We start from the raw sequence: 21,130 nt of genomic DNA on the forward strand, positions 1-21,130 counted from the left end.
TTTTCTCCTTTTTTCCTCCTTAGCTGGCATCCATTCTATCTACATCAGGGGAGATATGAACGTCAAATCATAACCGTTGGATTGTTGTCCGAATCTTTTGTTTACCGAAATAGCACAGCCGTTTGATGACTCGTCCTCGGAACGTAACAATTATAACTATTAAGGGATAAAATGCAAAAAATTATTGGCCAGTTATACTATAGGATTTATCTTACCATTTAAATTGTAAAGTTTTTAAGATTATAAAAAATTGTGTTAATTTTTTATCAACTACAAATAATGAAAAATGTGATTGGATATTTATTTATTTTGTTGGAAAAAGGGGCTTAAATTAAAATTTTAATCATTCAGGTTTGAAGTTGTGTTTTATTTTGAAATATAAACTTAAAAAGATTACCATTTGAAAAATATCCCCATCACTTTTGAAGACAGTAAATAAGGAAGAGGGAAACGGGTGGCAAAAATGGGACAAATATATCGTTAAAGTTTAAATCTCACTTTAATCAATAAATTTATTTTATTTTAGTCTTTAAACTTTCAAGTTTATTCACTTTTGGCTAAATTTTCAAAATGTTTATTTTAATCTCTAAATTTTGAGTAGAGGGGAAAAAAAGGATCGTTTTAGTCGTTACATTTAATTTGATTAATAAATTAATAACATGACTTCGACTTTCCTCCCTAAATTTTCAAAAGATTTATATTAAACTTTTAGAAAGTAACTATTATGGTTCTTAATTACTTTTTATTTTGATTCTAATAAATTGATAACATGGCTTTAGGTACGTGTCAACGTCGACATGTATCCAAGCCATATAGGTCGATACCAAGTATTGAGTAAACGAATTTTAGGTAAAAAAATAATTTAACAACGACCAAAATAGTTATTTTTTTAAGTTGAAAGATTAAAATAGACATTATGAAATTTGAGATTTTAAAATGATTATTTCTTGACATTTCAAAGACAGAAAAAATAGAATCGAAAAAAAGTAACATCAAACATCAAATTGATCCATTTTTTAATTCATTTTTTAATTCAATTGTAACTTCTAAAAATTTAAATTGTCATTATATATATATATATATATATATATATATTGGGAGTGGGGTTAATGAGTTGTGAAAAGCAAAGTTGCAGTTCTAGGAAGAAGCTTAGAAAATAAGGGAGTCCATTCCCTAGATAAGCAATGTAGCCATGAATCAAGGGGAAAAGGGAAGAGGGAAAACAAGCTTTAAAGTAAACCCTAACTAATTTCCTCCTTTCAACCCTTCACTTTAAGGCTAAACATTTAAACACTTTATCATTAATCAACCTTAATTCAAGTGCTACATTACATATTACATATATATATATATATATATATATATATATATATATATATATATATATGGTATAGTAGGGTTTAATCTTTCCAAATTTTGTTCGGAAAAAACTTATATTTGTTAAACATTTTTAGAACATATGATTTGGATTATATTCAAATGCCAACATCAATATGCATCTAGCGGTATAAGAATTTGAACTTTCAACCGTATGAGAAGAAGTTATATGCCTTTTCTGTTAAGCTATACTCCCTTATAAATCATTATTGTAAAAGAATCAATAGAAATATAATTTATGAGCCAAAAATTGTAGCAACAGTTCAATTAATATCTCGAAAAATTGGAAATGAGAAACGAATGAGAAAAAAATATTTGCTTTTTCAATCTATAAATGAGAAACAATGAAGAATAATGTTACCAATGGCACCTATTTCTCAAAACATGAAAATGAGAAATGAAAAAACACCACCAGTTGTCTTCACATACTTCTCAGATTCAAATCCTTTTGTATGACACTGTAACTTTGTAATATATCAATAGAACATAAGTTCAAGTGAACATCAAGTCTTTAGCATTCGTCTTTGGTTTGGAAATCTCAGCCTCCAAGTCAGTCAAAGGCAAGGCAAGTCTCTATCAGTGATTCAGTATTTTGCTTGCAAGCTTTGGCTGTGGAGCCCCTTGGCACAATTCCAAGTTCCAACCAACTTGATCTGACAGACCTTCAAATCAGAGTAGTTTTCTAAACAGTATAAATACTTAAACATTGTTTGCATTCTATATCATACATCACCCGTACTTGCATTACCTCGAGAAAAAACCGTTGTCGAAAGACAATGGCCAGCTTGGTTTGCCTTGTTCATCATCTGGCCTTTCTCTTCTTTGCTTCTTGTTTTGGCTTAATCTCATTTTCTGCAGAAGCTGCCATAAAGAGATATCAGTTTGATGTGAGTTATTTACATTCATGCAATAGCTGTAAAATATAAATATGCACAGTAAGGTCTTGAATCTTGATTCAGTTCTACAATTTAACTGACTTTTCTTCCGAGGTTCTCTTTCTTAGGTTCAAGTGCAAAATGTAAGTAGATTATGCCATGCAAAACCAATTGTCACTGTAAATGGGAAGTTTCCGGGTCCAACCATATATGCACAAGAAGGAGATCGGGTTCTTGTCAACGTTACAAACCTTGCACAATATAACATGTCGATTCACTGGTAAGAGAGAAAGGACCTAACATAACACGAGTAAAATTTGACAAACTTTCTTCCATTACTTGGGTCATCCAAGTCTCCTTCTGCATATTCTACAGGCATGGACTGAAGCAGTATCGAAGCGGCTGGGCGGACGGCCCTGCTTACATTACACAATGTCCTATCCAGAGAGGGAGTAGCTATACCTATGATTTCAATGTCACGGGACAAAGAGGCACATTATGGTGGCATGCACACATTCTTTGGCTAAGGGCTACAGTTTATGGTGCAATTGTCATCTTGCCCAAGCAAGGAACTCCATATCCATTCCCACAGCCAAACAGAGAATTTGAAATTCTTCTGGGTTAGTTGAGAAAATTTACTTGAAATTATTATAGTGCTTGGATCATTGCAGGAAAATGAAAATAATGATGGAATTGATACCTCTGGTGCAGGAGAATGGTGGAATAAGGATGTAGAGGCAGTTGTCAACCAAGGATCCAGCATGGGCGTGCCACCAAATATGTCTGATGCTCACACAATCAATGGCAAGCCAGGGCCGCTCTTCCCTTGCTCGGAAAAACGTAAGCGATGTTACTTGGAGACAGCTTTTGACACCCAGTTTCAGGGAACAGAGCACTGATAATGACTTGGTTTTCCTCTTTGGTCCATTTTTAGATACTTTTGCTATGGAGGTTGAAGCAGGAAAGATTTACCTCCTGAGAATAATCAATGCTGCCCTCAACGACGAGCTTTTCTTTGCCATCGCCGGTCACAACCTGACGGTTGTAGAGGTCGATGCAGTTTACACAAAACCATTCACAACACAAGCTATACTAATTGCACCTGGACAGACCACAAATGTCTTGGTACAAGCCAACCAAGCGCCCAATAGATACTTCATGGCTTCCAGGCCATTCATGGACGTTCCGATTCCCGTGGACAACAAAACAGCCACCGGTATTCTCCAATACAAAGGCATCCCTAACACAATCCTCCCGATCCTTCCCCAGTTACCGGCCTCAAATGACACATCATTTGCTTTGAGCTATAACAAGAAGCTCAAAAGCTTAAACTCACCTCAATATCCTGCTAATGTTCCACTCAAAGTTGATAGAAAGCTCTTCTACACAATCGGTTTGGGCAAAAACGCTTGCCCCAGTTGTCTAAATGGAACCCAATTCGTTGCTTCATTAAACAACATCTCTTTTGTGATGCCCCAAATTGGTCTTCTTCAAGCTCATTACTTCAATATCAGTGGGGTATTTAGAACTGATTTCCCAGATAGACCTCCGACTCCATTCAACTATACTGGAGTACCACTGACTGCTAATTTGAGAACTGCAGTAGGCACAAGGCTTAGCAAGATTGCGTTCAATTCTACAGTTGAGCTGGTACTTCAGGACACTAATCTTCTCACTGTCGAGTCGCATCCATTCCACCTCCATGGCTACAACTTTTTCGTCGTTGGAACGGGAATTGGAAACTTCAATCCAGCCAAAGATCCAGCCAAGTACAATTTGGTCGATCCCGTCGAAAGAAACACAGTTGGAGTTCCCACTGGAGGATGGACTGCTATCCGATTTAGAGCCGATAATCCAGGTGCATATTAACTTTATAAAATGAACAAATTTTAAAATATGCCTTTTAAGAGTTATATATTGTTATAGCTCATTTTCTCATGTTGGTAATGAACGTGCAGGAGTCTGGTTCATGCATTGTCATCTCGAGGTCCATACAGGATGGGGTCTGAAAACAGCATTTGTGGTTGAAAACGGACCTGGAAAAGATCAAACGGTCCTTCCGCCACCAAAGGATCTTCCACCGTGCTAGCCTCCGTATCTGTCAACACAGCAACAAAAGGAGAAGAAAGAAAATGCAGTGTACTTTTTGTTCCTGCTCAAGTTGCAGGAAATTTCTTTAAAACTCAAAAATTATAATAAAATGCCAAAAATATTGTATATTGTGATCATTCTTCGGCAAGTTTATTCATTCATAAATTTAAATAAAATACATGTTTGAGAAACAGAAAAGAAATCAATTGCAAGAAGCTCAGTCAAATGAAGGCTTATTTTTAAAGAAAGGTTACATATCCAAGTTCTAAAATTAGAAAACACACTTGAAAACGAATATATAGTTGGGGTAAACTAGAGTCTAACTCAAGAAACACAAAAAAGCCCAATAAATTTCTTCTTTTTGTACAACTGGATGCAAGGAATCATAGTAAATACATTCTAAGAAGCAAACCGTAGAGAAATCTCTCAGCAACTGCCTAAACAACATCAATCAGCAACCAGGACTAGATTATGATCAAACCCTGACACAGCCTGCACAACATTGCAATTCTCAAGGCTGTCAAGAAAAATTGGCTCAGATTCATCACTGGAACTACCTAACCCAAGTCTACCATCCTTTCCGCATCCCCAAACCCACACTTCTCCCCTAGAGCCAAGAACAATGGAATGTGCACGACCTCCTGACACTGATACTGGTATTTCTCCTGCTAATTCTTCAATCGCCAATGGGATGCTGTTTGGTCCTTCTCTTCCAAGCTGAGGCGTCTGATTCCATCCCCATGAGATGACACTTACCACGTCTCTTATTTCTCTGTTGGAAGTATCTTGGCATAATGCCAGAGAATGACCAAGCCCTGCTGCTACAGATTTGACATGGAAACTTGTGTCAACTGGTAACAATCCCAAATCTTGCCTAGCTCTTCCCAATTGCCCATATATGTTGCTGCCACAGCTTAAGAGGGTGCCATCACCTGAGATTTTGATATTGGCATCAAACAAACACAGACAGATGATTCAATAGTAATATGAATGCGATTCACTCTAGTGTACTTACGGCAAAGAACCAAGGAATGATCAAGTCCACATGCAATGTCTACCACTTCAACACCAGTAAGGTCTTCCACAAAATGAGGTTCCCATATTATTGGCATATTTTTCTCGTCTTTCATTGATTCCAAAACCAACCTTTCGGCAAGTTCAATTTTTTGGAGTTTTTGGCCATTTGTAGACGTACATGAACTTGAATCCAAAGGAGACATCTTCAGCGTTCTACCAACATTTCCCAACCTACCATCAGCATAATAACCCCATCCAAACAATTTTCCGTCCTCACTACATGCAAGCGCATGTCCCCAACCAAACGAGACCTGCCAAGAATACAAAGTTCTTTTACATCAAAAGGTTTGAAATGGTAGTACAAGAGCTTATGCAATTATTTTATCCTGCTATTATTTTGAATTCTTAAATAAGAATATCGGCCAGCCAACCTTAACTATCTTTTCACCTTCAAGTGCTTGAACTCTGGAAGGTCTAACAGCCTCCATTACGTCTTTCCCAAGACCAAGCTGCCCACGCTTAGATTTCCCCCAAATCCACAGACTACCATCATCCCCAATAGCAGCTGAGACGACACCTGAGGCAGATGCTGATCGAACGTTTACTAGGTCCAGGCCTATCACTCTCTTTGGTACATTCCAAGAATCTCTGTCAGAAATGATTCAAGGAAATCAGCAACACAGCTTTAAATTTTAAACTGGCTATAACGAAATATAAGCTCTAATCCACAATATATAAAGCTAGTAAGAATTGTCTAAACACTAAGAGGTAAAAGGAGAGTTCTTTTCAGCTGATGCACTCACGCCCATCATGGCAAACGGCAACTATCAAAGCTGAAAATCTGCTAAAGATAAGAGACGACTGAATCTTAAATAAGTAAAATTTAAAACTGGTGAGGGGAAAAAGAACAAATGTCACAAAGAGCCATCGAATTTAAATTCTTGTGGTGTTTAAACGAAGCTTCCCCTCACAGATAAAGTAGTAGTTATCCACGAAAAAGAAAATAAACATAAATCAAATAAGTAAATAGACTAAAACTTAACAATATATATTGCTGCTTAATCTTCAATATATAACAATTATAACCGACGACAACAAATCTATGAACATTACAACATAAGATGCATTTCTTGGGCTTCATATTCCAATTTCAACTAGAACTTCTGAACATCAAACAATGAAACAACTTAAAACGGCGATCGCATTTCTCAACAGCAATAAGAAAACCAAAATGGATTAGGGAAGCATTCTAATCGTATTTGAGAGAGAGATGTAAAATCGAAGTACCTGGGGGAAGCAAAGCCCCTTCCAAGCTGCGCTTCGTGGTCTCTGCCCCAAGCCCAGAGATGGCCCTGCGAATCGACGGCGAGGGAGTGATAGTGCCCTGCGGCTACACTGGTAACATCGGGAGGAAGCCCCGGCACCGTGATGGGCTCGTAAGCGGCGCCACCGATGCCAGTGATCGAAGTGGGCAAGCCGATTGCGCCATGGCTACCATCTCCAAAGCTCATAACCGCCCCGCTGCAGATACATCTTCTTCCATAGGGGACGATTGAGACAGCCCTGCTCTGTCCCCGCGCCAGAATCCGAATTCCCCGAATCATCGTTCGCCATTATGGATTCTCAACTCTCAACTTTGTTTCTTCAAATTCAACTCCATCGTGCGGATCGACACCGAAAGCTCAAAGCCCACAGGCTTTAATTTCGAAATGGGTTAAATATTTATGCCCAATCCATTAAAAAGAACAAAAAAAAAAAAAAAGAAAAAAAAAGAGCATACAAAAATGTTAGATTCCTGCTTATTTCATCGCAGGTAAAATGATGGTATTTTTTAGTACTTAAGATTGCCTAAATATATTTAGGCAATCTTCTATTCTAAGCATAGAAGATAGTAAACTTTTATTTAGTTGCATTGATATCATGAACATTAGAAATAAAAAGGGAATAAATTTTCACCTTAACCATTTAAGCGTCAATTCACTTTTTTTTACATCAAAATCATTTTTTTTTTTATACTAAATCATCTAACCTTTATTAAATATCATATCATACCATAATCATAATCGAACAACATTAATAATTATTATTATATAAAAAGTCAATCTAAACATAATTAAATAGGTTAAATTAGGGTACCTATCTCCAATTGGCCGATAGTAAATTTGATTTTCTTACATAGAGACTTTAGACTTACTTTAACAAAATTTTTAATTTTTTAATATAATGTAAGAGTAGAGATTCGTACGATATCGTGTTTTAACCATTTGAGTAAGGTTGCATAATATTTTTATAATTGGAAATGGACAACCACAAGATATTTATCAACGTGAAAATGGACGGAGGAGATTGGATCACAAGCTGTACTCAACCGCAGTGGAAAAGTCTCACCTCAGTTTCGGGAAGTATCCAATAATATATAAATCTTCCACTTCTCTGGTACCCACCATTGTGAAGAGCTCGCCACTGTCTCCACCAATCCAAGCGAGAGGAAAAGCGAAGGCGGCGGCGGTACCGTTATCCGTCATCGGTTGCCAAAATAGATTCCGATCGGAAGCGAAAGAAATTGTCTTCTTCGATCTCATCCGCAGATCGAACTGCGAAGGACAAGCGTAGCAGCAGCAAGAAGAACAAGATGTCCTCTTCGACGGCCGCCGGTCAGGTTAGGGCATCGCACATACTCATAAAGCACCAGGGATCGCGGCGGCCTGCTTCATGGAAGGATCCGGAAGGCCGAATTATCAAGAACACCACTCGCGATAGCGCCGTCTCTCAGCTCACTGTGCTCCGAGACGATATCGTTTCCGGCAAGTCCAAGTTTGAGGACATTGCCTCTCGCATCTCTGACTGCAGCTCTGCCAAGCGTGGCGGCGATCTAGGTTCGCTAATTAACCTCCTTTCTTTTTCACTTGATTTTCTGATCGTTATGTAGAGTACTTGTTTGTTTTTATTCGCCATTTCATTGTTTGATTGCTGTAATTCTCATGTTATCATATATCGTGCCCTGAGCCCTAGACTTTAATTTTGAGAAACCTTTGTGTTTAGATTTCAGTTTAGGTAGTTGGAGATTTTATTTTTAGGTTTCAAACAGACGAATTTTATACATAGGTGAAGATTCTTTGTATCTCGCTTCGGTTTGATTAGAGATGTATGTCTATTTAGTATACGTATTTCTTCGTACAAGGGTTTGGAATTCATCCTGTTTTGCTTCTGATTGAAATTTCGTGGAATACGCTCGAATATGATCATATACTGCCACTCTCGTGTGCCATCAAGCTAGTTTTCGAGTTGTTCTGTGTATGGTTGAGGAGCTTTTATATATTTCAGTTTATTAGTGCTTGCTGACTTTTTGGAAACTTATTATCCTTCGTTGTTTATGCTCAACAATTATCACAAGACAATAAAAGATTTAACCATCTTCTTACTTTTTACTCTGCAACCAAGTTGTGTGATACCGTGATCAATATAATTAGTACAGTGGACCATTTTACTTGGAAACCAATTAAAGGATAGTTTAATCAGTGCTTAATTTTGACTATGTAGTGTAGGTTTCCTTTAAAACACCCATTCAATTGGTATGAACATTGAGACTTTGAGAGCGCCACTATCTGCCTGCTAGTGTGAATAAATTTTTGGTACAGCATCTAACATTTATAAATTCTATGAAATCTGTGAACGTATTTTACTTGTTACTGGTATTTCACTAAACTGGTACAGCAAACTCTTATATTTGATACAACAAATAATCTACAGTTAAATGGAAGCTTTAGAAATCAAAGGGAGGGGTGGAGAACTAGCAATGCCTAAACAATCCCAGTTTGATAGTAGTGGCTGCTAGTAATTTGTAGTTTTGTACTCTTGTCTGCCCCAACAAGCACAGTTGGTATAATCCCAAAGTGTAATGTGCTCGGTAGTTCCATAGCAGGGTTTTCTTTGGACGTTTCTAGATCATAAGGATATGTTATATGGCAGTTGATATTCTATTCTTGAAACTCAAATGGTTGAGGCATATATCTCTGACTAAAAGATTATGGATTTGAATCTCCATCCCTATATGTTGTTACTGAACTCAGAAAAATATATTCTACTCCTGCATTCATTTTTGTGTGGATTAAGATTTAGGATCTGATGCATCTAAATAAGCAACACAATAATGTTTCTGCAGGTCCTTTTGGACGTGGCCAGATGCAGAAACCTTTTGAAGAAGCAGCATTTGGCCTCAAGGTTGGAGAGATAAGTGAGATTGTGGATACTGACAGTGGAGTTCACATCATCAAGCGGACTGCTTAACTTCTCTCTTTAATTTCCTGGCTGTACTGGTGAAACATTTAATCCCATTGCCTTTCGGGCATGTCGACGTTGTTCAAGTGGATTTATTTCTGCTCCAGGCGACACGAATTTCTTACTATGATACTCTCTGATAATTCATGTTGTGATTTGCCTATAGCAGCTACTCTGCACTTTCAGTGACCTAAGAAAATTTTTAAAGTTCTATGCTTTTATGCCATTGAATTTTTGCCTTTGTAAACGTGACAACATTAACATTATAAGTGGTTGTGTTGTGGTTTGAATTGTTAGCGTCCATTATTATGCCTCACTTGTCTGCTCAATCTTTTTGGCTTATTGTGAATGATATGGAAAGGGTAGGAAATGGAGTTGGTACATTTTTGTTATTTCTCGAAATGATAGAAAGGGATTTCATATGAAATCAGAATTATGCCTTTTGTCAATATGTTTTTCTCATTTATGACCATTTAATTGGTATCTTTTGAAAATTAAAGTCTCACCTATGTTCATCATTAACATATTAATACCAGTGATTTCTACTTACAGTAGAGATCAATTCAGAAAAAGGTACTTATTGATCTCCCTTCATAAAGTTCTTCAATCATGAGTAAATCTTATGGGCTCAATTGGTAATGTTCCTATATCTCAAAATCGATGTATTTAAGTATGATAAAACAATATTTTCAAGAAAACAGAAATGTTACTGAACGAAAATTAATCAAATTAGTAAATCAATACTTTAGTTAATCAAATTAGTAAATCAATATTTTAGTTGTTAGCTGGGTTAGAACAATTTCTTGATTAGATTTTTTTTCTTTTCAAACTTTACACCAAAAAGAAAGGGAAAAAAAAGCCTCAAAATTTCCCCCACTAAACATCCTTACATTGCAAGTCATACACATTGGATCTAGCAATCAAATTTAAAAGACAAACAAACCAAAATCAAAGCAATCAAGGGAAAATGTTTATCAACTGGTTATTGACCATCAGATCAAGCCTTACAAGGAAAATAAATAAAATTGACCATACTGCCCTCCGTAGATTCTGAGGTGGCGCGTGTTTATTGGCTAGCCAGCTGTGAGAAGCAAGAAATGCGTGCGCACTCGATTCAAACCCTTCTCCAACGCGGCTATTAGACCTTCACCTTCCCCTCTCTCTTCCACATTCGTCGTTTCTCACTCCTCTCTCTCTCTCTTGATTTCTCTCAGATCCGACTGATCAATCGGGTTGATTCCCAATGGCATCCATGGCCGACGATACCAGATCCGCCTCCGACACCAACGGTGAAGCCGCCGCACCAGTGCAGAAGCGGCGGACGGCGTTAATTACCGGCATTACCGGCCAGGACGGTTCCTACCTGACTGAGTTCCTGCTCGACAAGGGCTACGAGGTCCATGGATTGATCCGGCGATCTTCCAACTTCAACACTCAGCGAATCAACCACATCTACATCGACCCGCACAATGCTCACAAGGCTCGAATGAAGCTTCACTACGCTGACCTCACCGACGCCTCCTCTCTCCGCCGATGGCTCGATACTATCCTCCCCGACGAGGTCTATAACCTCGCCGCCCAATCGCACGTCGCTGTTTCTTTCGAAATTCCGGATTATACGGCCGATGTTGTCGCCACTGGTGCCCTCCGTCTGCTTGAGGCGGTTCGATCTCATATCGCTGCCACTGGCCGGCATCATATCCGGTACTACCAAGCGGGATCGTCAGAAATGTTCGGGTCCACGCCGCCTCCCCAGTCGGAGACGACTCCATTTCATCCCCGATCCCCTTACGCCGCGGCGAAATGCGCCGCGCATTGGTACACCGTGAATTACCGCGAGGCGTACGGGCTGTTCGCCTGCAATGGCATACTTTTCAACCACGAATCGCCGCGGCGGGGGGAGAATTTCGTGACGCGGAAGATCACACGGGCTGTGGGGCGCATCAAAATAGGGCTGCAGAGCAAGTTGTTCTTGGGGAATCTGCAGGCGTCGAGGGATTGGGGTTTTGCCGGGGACTACGTTGAAGCCATGTGGATGATGCTGCAGCAGGACAAACCCGACGATTACGTGGTGGCGACGGAGGAGTCGCACACGGTGGAGGAGTTCTTGAAGGTGGCGTTTGAGTACGTCGGATTGAATTGGAAGGACCATGTGGTGATCGACAAGAGATACTTCCGGCCGGCGGAGGTCGATAATCTGAAGGGCGACGCAAGCAGAGCGAAGAAGGTGCTGGGATGGAAACCAAAGGTTGGATTTGAGAAGCTGGTGAAGATGATGGTGGATGAAGACGTTGAAATGGCCAAGCGGGAGAAGGTTCTGGTCGACGCCGGCTTTATGGATGCTCAGCAGCAACCTTGATCAGATCAGATAGAGCCGACCCCCTTCAACTGTATGCTGCAATTTTTCCCTACCGTAATGTGCTTCAAATGCCAATCCTTCTTGAATAGAGAATATAGTTTGATTTGCAGAGTTAATTATTTGTTCTCTTCTGTGTTATCTAAGCTTATACAAAGTTCTTTCCATCAGTTTTTGCATCTGTTCTCAACTCAACATGTGTTAACAACAAAAATATTATTAATAAACATACTTCACTGCTACGTTTTCTTCTGGGTGCTCCTCTTGGATCCTGATTTCATGTTTTAAAAAATGGAGTTTCTGACCCTTGTTTCTAACCAGACATTTAAAAACTTGGAAATTCAGGCCAAGTAGAGATTCTACTGAAGCACCGACACAATGAATGTGATTCTACTGAAAATGGGTCACATGGTGGATTCTAAAGGGCAAAGGAGAAGGCTACGTCGGTGGATGAAATGGCCTGAGGAAGGTTCTTAATATGGCTGTGGCCTCTGCCTGGGCGGCCGGTCGGCGGGTGGTGAGACTAGGGGGAGCCCACTCTTACAGGGGGGTGACACTGCTCTGCTGTAGGACAATTTTTTTAACAGCTCAATTTTGCTGCAAACTAGCAATTTTTTTGACAAGCTGCCCTTCTTATGTTTTCCACAATGTATGAATGCTGAAAAATAAAGTCAATATACATATATATGGGCAAGATCGGACTGATATCCAATGTTTCAAGTGGCATATATATCATCCTTTCATATGGAATACTTCGTCTTATTGAATTGCAAAATGATTTTGAATAATGAATCAATCTAATTTGGGTTCTTGGGGATGTGGATTTGTATTTGAATCTACTTGCGGAGAAGACGAGTTACAGGAGGACCTGGTGGCGACTACTAACGGCTTGATAGATGACCGGAGAGACTCTGGACCCTCTGAAGCAATTCTTCTGCATAATGCATCGCAGTTGCTGATAACCTCTGTCAATCTTCCCTTAAGCTCGCCAATTTCCACTTCCAGTGCGTGAACTACATTACACACATATTCAAAGGCAGATAATAGTTCATCTACTTTGTAAGACATCAGCGTTTATGAACGGATCTACTGGGAAAAACACGGTAATGGTGTATCGGTACCTTCTGAAAGATGTTGGGAAGCTGTCTTCACTGCTGAAACAGAAAAATTCAAGCGTTGAAGAAGTTTAACAGCCAAAGCATCGGTGACTTCAATCTTGTTTTCGATATCTTCCTACAATATAACAACCACCAGCAAATTAAATCCATGCACAACAATCCTTCCTATTCTTCTATTGGAAGACCAATTTAGGCTGCAAAAACATGCCAAGGGTGATAAATGCTTGTCAAGAACGATCCGGTTTTCTGATCAGCGAAAAAACTAAAATTTCAACAACAATAGTTGTAATTGGAAATTATGGTATTTTAGATATAACAGAGATGATTCGCAGCGAGCTTTTAGATTTATACTACTTTTTTCCTTTTTATTTGTAAATGGTAAACCAAAACTATCAACGACCGTGAAAATGAAAGTACAAGGTGCGACTGACAAAAAGCCATGCAAGAACATCATAAAGAAAAATAACAGTACCTGCAACCGTCCCACTGACATGTAGGGCCCCCAACTATTTACCATTAAAAAAATTGGAACTTCGAAAATTGAGATAGAATGGACACTAAGGAGACATGTTGAGCTGTCTAATGCTCCACGTCTCAAAGATTTCCTGTTGTAGTCCAACCAAATACTCCAAATTGAAGCCAATACAACCATTTTACATAAACTCATCCTTCCTCCCAAAAAAAGGAACTCTACCAAGAAAAACCTACCCGACTTTGTGATATATTCTAAAACAAAAGACAAAAAATGAGGCATCTCAACCTCTTATTAGAGATCATTAGGTTCATATGCCTATTTCTAAAAAAAAATATATATGATGCTAAGCCCAAGATTATAAAGAACCCACTACCAATGTTGAAGTCCAAACCTCCCTGAATAAAGTCAGAAATGACTTGCCCTTGAATAACCAACTAAAAATGACCTTCATAAGAGTCTAACCCCCCCAAATTCTCCTGAAGAGGATAGGGCATTGTCTTACACTGGAGAGGATGAGGTATTTTGAGAGAGAAAAGTACAATAAAATAGCAACTTCAAAACCCACTTCCTTTTTCCCTCTCTACAAAGGTAAAAGAGAATCCCTTGAAGAGGTAAAGATGACAAAGATACTGAAAGATCGATGAACTTCACACTAATTTTCAGAATTGAAGCGTACAATTATCATAAGAATGGTATATTGAAGGGTATTGGGCATACCAAACATTGTCCATTTTAAGGGAGCTCTAAATGAAGTCTAAAGGAAGAAAAGGCAAATAATAGCAACAGTACCAAACTCTATCAGGACAGGACAGCGTATTTGACTTGTTTAAGCGAGCTCTAAATGAAGACTAAAGGGAAAAAGATGTAAAAAATAGCAACAATGGCATCTTCTGTACACGCTTCAGCAGTAGTTCTGGATTTTGGTCTATCTATATTAGACAAGAAGTAATTATGAGGAATCAAACAAAAACAGTTGGAATAAGATATAATTTTGCAACTTCATGAACCAGCAAAACCTGAATGTAGTGATATGATGAGTTTGAAAGCAATTAATTGTTAAATGAAACAATACAGGAATCAAAGAAACGATGCTATAACTCAGAAGCATTTTCATTCACCATACAAAAAACAAAATATTTTTGAAAAAACCAAACCTGATTTTTGTTGATCTTTTGGACCTTTTCATCCTGCCAACTACGGTACATTGAGAAGAGCTCCAGAAGAATTTGGGGATCCACAGTACCTACCACATTGAATAATAAAAGAACAGTCGAGCCTCATCCTTTGCAAAAATATTGCAATGGCATAACGTGACACAGAAAAGGTCACAAGACAAACACTACACCCAAACTACACCGGAAGTCGTAAAACTGGAAAGAAGCCTACATTAGCAAAATGGTACCCTCATTCACATAAATTAAAAAATTATCAAATGATTGCAGGCTCATACTTGAATATGATATTCTACATAATGAAGAATTTTACAACTTGGATGAAGGCTGCATCATATCGTACAAACAGTTAAAAATTAGAGAAGGAAGTGATGCACTAAATTCTTTTTAAAGTCAACTTACCAACTCCAATATAGAAAATGAACCAATATATGCTAAATGCTCTTAGTTCATACATTTGTCTACAGCTACCTAGAGACCGAATTATCAATCCATCCCCAAAGTGTACACAGCGATCAGTATATGGAGCAATAGAAGACTGGCAGGCTGAACAGAAATTCTTGAGTTGTTATTATAACATCTACTACAACCCTCGATAGCTACCTGCACTTAATGTGATTTACAGACTGAGATGCTTAAGACCTAATAACCACTGTGTGCTTACGATTCTTAGTTGTTCAGAAACAACCATTATTCACTACTCTTTTGCCAAGCAAGTGTTCTAGGTGGTAGTGAGAGACTGATTATCACAATAATTGAAGTGATCATGCTTGTTAAATTCAACTGAGTTTCTCCCGTACCTCACTGAGCCATTTTTTTGATTCTCTACTGCTCAGATAGGTACAAAGTGTAGTTTGAAAATTTTAACAACTCATTATAATGAAACGAGAAAAGAAATTCCACTTTTTAGACCAAAATGCAAACTAAACAAACAATAAGTTCAATCCTAAGAATCCTACCAGCAGTTGTAGAAGAGGGCGGTTTCCTCACTAAGATATCTGTAAGGCTACCTTCCGTAGGGGGTGATTGCAATATTGGCGTTGTCTATAATACGAAATAAACCAAATAAAATTCCAAATTCAGATCCAAGTTCGCGTAACTCCAAAGAATGAGGCGTAAAAAATCCCTAGCTCTCCTACGGAAAGGGAATTTGAAGAAATATCAAAATTGAACTCACAATTTGAAGAGACTTGAGCCTCTCTAAGACGGGATCAACAGCTTCCGATCGCTCCGACACGGTGGAGATTACATCAGCTGGCCTCTTCAGGGGTAACACAAACATATTAAGAAAGGATAGAGAGAAGAGAAGTGATAAATGCAAAGAGTTAATGGAAAAACTAAGCAATACCGCTAACTGAGAGCTTGAGAGTGACGATTCAGAGGCTCCCATGGTCGTTTACTCTGCTCTCGGAGATAGTTTCCGATCAGTGGATGCAACCGAAGGGGATGAATAAGCCAGCGACTCGGAGAGTGTCTTTTGCCTACTCTTTAAACCGAACCGCGAACAAAAATCGGTTCGGCCCAACACTACCGGTTATTTCTTTATCTTTTTCTTTTCTTTACTTTAAAATTGAAAGGAATTGGGACCATCAAATTTTATTTAATGACTTGATTTCTAGAATCAGCCACCACATGTTCTAATTGCAAATTTGTAGAATGTTGGAGAAATATTCTTTCTTGATAAATTATAAATTCACTAATACCTCCATCCAGTTTTTAAATCTATAATTTACATCTACAGTATATTTAAGAGGAAAAAAAACTAAAAAGAGGGAACATTCCCTCGTTTAATAAATATTTTCTCTAAAATAATGAAGTTTCTTTTCAAATATTCAGTACACTTTAGTAATTTACACTATCTTATTACTTTAAAAATCATTTTTGTTATATAAAATCTGTGTTAAATTTATTACAAAAATTTATCACGGTTTCCTAAAAAATCATTATTAATAGCAATTACATATTAATTGATTTTTTTAATATACGAAGATAAAAAGTATAATTTTAAAGTATCAAATATTAATATATTGCCTCTTAAAAAAACAAAAAATAAAATAAAATTATAACATGTATTTTTTATTCAATACAATAAAAAAAATTATTTATACCATGCGTACGAAAATGTCAATTTCCAAGTTCCGAACAATTTTTAATTACATCTCTAAAAGCATTTAGTCTCTCATTGTCATTTACATCTCTAAAAGCATTTAGTCTCTCATTGTCATCAACACTATCATCTCATCTCTCCCGGCTTGTATATCATTTTGTCCAATTTTCCATTCCCTTTGGGAGATCGATTTGATAACGTTTTTGTTTATTGTTTCTCATTTTCTATTTTTAATTAAAAAAAATTGTATTTAATAACTAAAAAAACATATTTGCCAGTCATTTCTTGTTTCTTATTTTCTAAAATTTTAAATAAAAACTTGATTTCGTTGTATCCAAGATTTCTATACGGTTAGACAAACCTTCAAATTCTCATATCAACAACAACATGCATTCATTCTTCATGCAGAACTAACTTACTCTCTAGTTTCATATAAAGCATTTAAGTATAAAAAATCTGAAAATGTGCAGTTCAGTTACAAAAGTGAAGTGTGAGTACAATAAAATTTGAGAAGAATGTCAGAGTGTTGGAAGAGAGGGATGAGGTAGTTGTAGGGTTGATAGCCAATCCATCAAAGCAGAATTGACAAGCTCTGGAACTTCATCATGTGGGCAATGCCCTGCTTTCAAATTGACAAGAGTTGTATTGGGATACAGTTCTCTGATTCTGTTGGCCTTAGCAGGACCGACCCATGGATCTAATTCACCCCACAGCAACAACAGTGGGGAACGCAGCTCATCCAGTACACTGTTTAAAGTATATTTGCTTTGATTGAACATGAATCTTGTCATCAATCTGCACCACACAAAGAAATGACATGATTCATAACACACACCAATGTCGACCAATTTCACGTTTTCGGCAATTGTCGACAGAAGCAAGCATGTTGCCTCTTTTGTATTAAACTACTATTAGACCCAGAAGCTTTAAGTGGATATATTAGGGTGTTTCTAATCTTTTATATATATTCTTAACAATTTTCATGGACAAAAAACTATAGCAGGGAGTTCCGAGTCCAGAGTTCAGCAGGCCATTCCATTAAAAAAAATATATACTAATGTTATGGCGAAAAATGATGATGGAGATAGTGAGACGAGAAAAGGTACCTGTAGTAAACTTCTCTGGCATTCGGATCGGCTGCTGGCCTTGATATAGACTCTACCAGATAGTCATCCACATTTTCAGAATTTATGTATACCTGTGTAAGGGCAACAAAGATGAACCAAAGAAGGGAATCATTCATGATTTCTAGGATAATATTAGTTTTTGCCTTTACATGAATATGATCTCCAATAGTTTAAACAAAGAGCTTAGCCAGTCACTTACACTCTTCAAAACAGAAATAATTCTAGCCGGTTGTTTAGTTTGCCAGAAAAGAACTCCAAGAAATATCCGCTGGAAAAAATCTTTCAGTGGCTTCAGAATGAGCTTCTGGAAGCTGGTTTCTTCTGGTTGATCTGCCAACTTATTCACATCTCCAAACTGCCCAGCGGAGTTCAGTAATACAACTCCGCAAACTTGCTCAGGCAACCCCACTGCTGAAACCAAAGCAGTAAATCCTCCGAGGCTACGAAAGAACCACAAATCAGAGTCACTTCAAATATGACATCCATAATTAAAACCATCATTCTTCTCTACCCATACTTGTTAACAATGGACATGGGCAAATTTTCACCTTTTGTTTTGCAATCATAACAATAGATTAAAATATCAAAAAACAAACCATAATGAAGAAAGGAGCTAATTTTAACCATGGATCATTATGTACAGAAATATGAAGAAAGGAAACAACAGTATTACAAAACAGGTTAAGACTCGAGACGAGACTTGTTCATTAGATAGAGACATGCCAAGTTAAGACATATACTGAATCAGGCTAAAAATAGTTCGAAAAATATAAGTAGAAAGCTATTTTCATAACATCTCTCAAATTTTAAACAGCCCCCTACTCTTTCAAATCTTAAAAGATGTATGAACGTGAATTATATTTCCAAGGACTAAAATGCTAAATAGTTACACAATAATCAAAATGTGATGATAATGATGTAGAGTACACAGCATTTTATAAAGCAAGTCTAAACAGAAACGTTTAAACCATCCAATTAGTTTATTCTATTAAAAACTTATACTTGAGATTCATGTTACTTTAGAATTCAAAAACAACGATCGCCAAATTCCATACCATGAGACTGAACCTGAAAAAACATCACAAATACACACCAGTAACTCCAGATTTGATACCTGTTTCCAACTAAAACTGCAGGCTGTTTCACTATTTCCTTCATAAAATCGACAACTTGGTCCCTCCACACCATGGCATCATACTCAATAATTGCTTTGTCACTCCACCCAAATCCCAGCAAGTCTAAGGCATAGACCTTGTGCGTTTTAGCCAGCTCTGGTATGTTATACCTTCATGTAGGAAAAAAGAAAAGGATAAAATACCACAGGATCACTCAATTGACACCAAAAATGAAGAGATAGTTAATTTTCAGCAAGACTCAAAAGTTTAAGTTGTTAGGTTCATTTCATTTTTCAATACAATAATTCAGCACGACCTCGAATATTAATTTTACTTCAAAGCCCCCATACGTTGATTATAATATGAAATGGAAACAAAATGGTATGGAACTTGAAATTAAGCTATTAGGTTAAAGATAAACTTAGTCTTGTCTTGTTACAGCTTATTCATTAAAGTACAATGACAAAATGCAGACAGAAAAAGGCAAATAAGTCGGACCTCCAATGAAACACAGAAGCACCAAAACCATGAATAAGAACTATTGCAGGGCCTTCTCCTTGAACAACATAATGTATTTTGTGACCCCGCCATGTCCAGAAGTTATACCCCTCTGGTTTGAAAGGTAATCTTTCCATCCCTACAAAATTCAAAAACCAAAACTTAGCAAATCTGCATTTAATAAGCCAACACGTAGGAGGCAATTTTTCAATTCCTTTACTTACAAAACCAACAAAAGAGATCAAATACGAAGAACCAAGAATGGTCAAATAAACTATGACCTTCAGCAGGTTGGATAACCGCAGAAGAGCCCATGACTGAAACTCCAGAAGCCACAATTCCCCTAAAAGCAAAACTTCTCCTATTCATTACACATTTGCTTCCTCCAAGCACAAACCCCAACTCAAAAAATTCAGCATAAAAGTTTCCACAAATAGAAACGCAGAGAAAAAGAAAACAAAAAAGTACCCAATAAGCTCTTACTGTGTTGAAATGTTGTCCTCACGGGGACAGAACCCCGATTAGCAGTAGGGTTATAAAGCTCTGTCTTGAGCGACGGCGAAATGCCGCCGGGCGAGGAAATCATCGAGAGGGGAAAATAATAGAATCTACTACAATGTTGCAGATGCTAGAGAACACACGGCATTTGAGAAATTATAGAACCTGTACTATCTGTGGCTGGCGTGCATTTGCGAGTTGTGGCGAACTTCTGGCCAATGCTCCTTCAGATTTATACCTTTCAGTTCTTCTGAAGATTTTTTTACTTGAAGGGGCCACCAAGAAAATGACGGCTTCTTCGCAAGTACAAGTATTTTTGGAACCAGTTCTTCTGCGCCCCCTCCCATATAGTGGAAAATCCGAGGGAACTTGGCGAAGACGATGGAGCGAGACGTGGCTGATTATAGAAAGGTACCAAAATCAGAATGTACTCCAATTATAATTTGAGTACTTAATTTATTTTCCCTAAAAAAAGTATTGTATATTTTGTATTTGGTTTCCTTTATAGAAATTAACGCAGGTGCGAGCTCGCACGTTGTTAGTGAAAAAAAAAACTTCCTTATTAATGATTTTCTTCGTTTAATTATTACTTTCTAAAAATGAGTTTGAAATTTTGGCAAACTTTGAGAAGTTTTGACATTTAGAATTTTATAAATGTTTTTGGGTAAAATTTAAGGAATGACAGTAGATGTTGCTATATTGTAAATATATATGGTCACATGATTGTGATAACCATTTTTAAAAATTTGGTGTAATCGTTGAGATATTTTTATGTAATTCAAATTTTACACTCATATATATCAATATCAAACATCTTCACTACTAGATGTCTAACATTAGTTGATAGACCAATAGACGTCTATCAATTAATCAATAATAGACGTTTATTAATATCTATCAGTGAAAACGTCATATTCACTAATAGATGTGTAACACTGACATATCATGAAACAGATAAACTATTGTTAGTTTCAAAATTATTCTACATTTTTTTCCTTTTTACTATATTTTTGAATCTAGAATATT

At 37.4% G+C, this 21,130-nt stretch overlaps 6 protein-coding genes and 1 long non-coding RNA gene across 11 annotated transcripts; 3 read left to right on the top strand and 4 right to left on the bottom strand.

Annotated features, from left to right (window-relative positions):
- Positions 1 to 1,678: 1,678 nt before the first annotated feature.
- On the bottom strand, positions 1,679 to 2,294 carry LOC148208437 (uncharacterized). The gene is made up of 2 exons (XR_015788316.1): positions 2,126 to 2,294; positions 1,679 to 2,039 (listed from the first exon to the last, which is right to left on the bottom strand). It is a non-coding gene; the product is annotated as an uncharacterized LOC148208437 (long non-coding RNA).
- Positions 2,131 to 4,472, top strand: LOC111008449 (laccase-11). Its single transcript, XM_022281164.2, has 6 exons — positions 2,131 to 2,264; positions 2,381 to 2,532; positions 2,628 to 2,872; positions 2,964 to 3,092; positions 3,187 to 4,110; positions 4,211 to 4,472. The coding sequence occupies exons 1-6, from the start codon at positions 2,154 to 2,156 to the stop codon at positions 4,339 to 4,341; spliced, it is 1,692 nt and encodes a 563-aa protein (XP_022136856.1). The 5' UTR covers positions 2,131 to 2,153; the 3' UTR covers positions 4,342 to 4,472.
- Positions 4,473 to 4,549: 77 nt separating this feature from the next.
- On the bottom strand, positions 4,550 to 7,059 carry RUG2 (Regulator of chromosome condensation (RCC1) family protein). The gene is made up of 4 exons (XM_022281165.2): positions 6,648 to 7,059; positions 5,792 to 6,008; positions 5,359 to 5,671; positions 4,550 to 5,275 (listed from the first exon to the last, which is right to left on the bottom strand). Exons 1-4 carry the CDS (start codon positions 6,962 to 6,964, stop codon positions 4,791 to 4,793), a joined length of 1,332 nt encoding a protein of 443 aa, XP_022136857.1. The 5' UTR covers positions 6,965 to 7,059; the 3' UTR covers positions 4,550 to 4,790.
- A 734-nt stretch (positions 7,060 to 7,793) lies between these two features.
- PIN1AT (peptidylprolyl cis/trans isomerase, NIMA-interacting 1) lies at positions 7,794 to 9,954 on the top strand. Its single transcript, XM_022281274.2, has 2 exons — positions 7,794 to 8,236; positions 9,523 to 9,954. The coding sequence occupies exons 1-2, from the start codon at positions 7,993 to 7,995 to the stop codon at positions 9,645 to 9,647; spliced, it is 369 nt and encodes a 122-aa protein (XP_022136966.1). The 5' UTR covers positions 7,794 to 7,992; the 3' UTR covers positions 9,648 to 9,954.
- Positions 9,955 to 10,615: 661 nt separating this feature from the next.
- On the top strand, positions 10,616 to 12,744 carry LOC111008465 (GDP-mannose 4,6 dehydratase 1). 2 transcript variants are annotated; one of them, XM_088118647.1, is made up of 2 exons: positions 10,616 to 12,028; positions 12,316 to 12,744. In XM_088118647.1, the coding sequence occupies exon 1, from the start codon at positions 10,882 to 10,884 to the stop codon at positions 11,995 to 11,997; it is 1,116 nt and encodes a 371-aa protein (XP_087974773.1). In that variant the 5' UTR covers positions 10,616 to 10,881; the 3' UTR covers positions 11,998 to 12,028; positions 12,316 to 12,744. The 2 variants fall into 2 exon arrangements, with proteins under 2 accessions (XP_087974773.1, XP_022136884.2); XM_022281192.2 differs by having other exon boundaries at positions 10,618 to 12,028; positions 12,340 to 12,744.
- On the bottom strand, positions 12,697 to 16,261 carry LOC111008467 (uncharacterized). The gene is made up of 6 exons (XM_022281193.2): positions 16,108 to 16,261; positions 15,937 to 16,020; positions 15,719 to 15,803; positions 14,742 to 14,830; positions 13,116 to 13,227; positions 12,697 to 13,007 (listed from the first exon to the last, which is right to left on the bottom strand). Exons 1-6 carry the CDS (start codon positions 16,147 to 16,149, stop codon positions 12,787 to 12,789), a joined length of 633 nt encoding a protein of 210 aa, XP_022136885.1. The 5' UTR covers positions 16,150 to 16,261; the 3' UTR covers positions 12,697 to 12,786.
- A 956-nt stretch (positions 16,262 to 17,217) lies between these two features.
- On the bottom strand, positions 17,218 to 20,329 carry LOC111008530 (alpha/beta-Hydrolases superfamily protein). Of its 4 annotated transcripts, none has more exons than XM_022281272.2 (7): positions 20,090 to 20,329; positions 19,888 to 19,989; positions 19,607 to 19,745; positions 19,108 to 19,278; positions 18,193 to 18,433; positions 17,973 to 18,064; positions 17,218 to 17,661 (listed from the first exon to the last, which is right to left on the bottom strand). In XM_022281272.2, exons 1-7 carry the CDS (start codon positions 20,190 to 20,192, stop codon positions 17,385 to 17,387), a joined length of 1,125 nt encoding a protein of 374 aa, XP_022136964.1. In that variant the 5' UTR covers positions 20,193 to 20,329; the 3' UTR covers positions 17,218 to 17,384. The 4 variants fall into 4 exon arrangements, with proteins under 4 accessions (XP_022136964.1, XP_087975386.1, XP_022136965.1 ...); XM_088119260.1 differs by having other exon boundaries at positions 19,831 to 19,989; XM_022281273.2 differs by lacking the exon at positions 19,888 to 19,989.
- Positions 20,330 to 21,130: the final 801 nt, after the last annotated feature.

The sequence above is a fragment of the Momordica charantia genome (genome assembly GCF_013281855.1).
Source record: "Momordica charantia cultivar OHB3-1 chromosome 10 unlocalized genomic scaffold, Mcharantia_2.0 BLBB01000010.1, whole genome shotgun sequence".
Taxonomy (NCBI): Eukaryota; Viridiplantae; Streptophyta; class Magnoliopsida; order Cucurbitales; family Cucurbitaceae; genus Momordica; species Momordica charantia.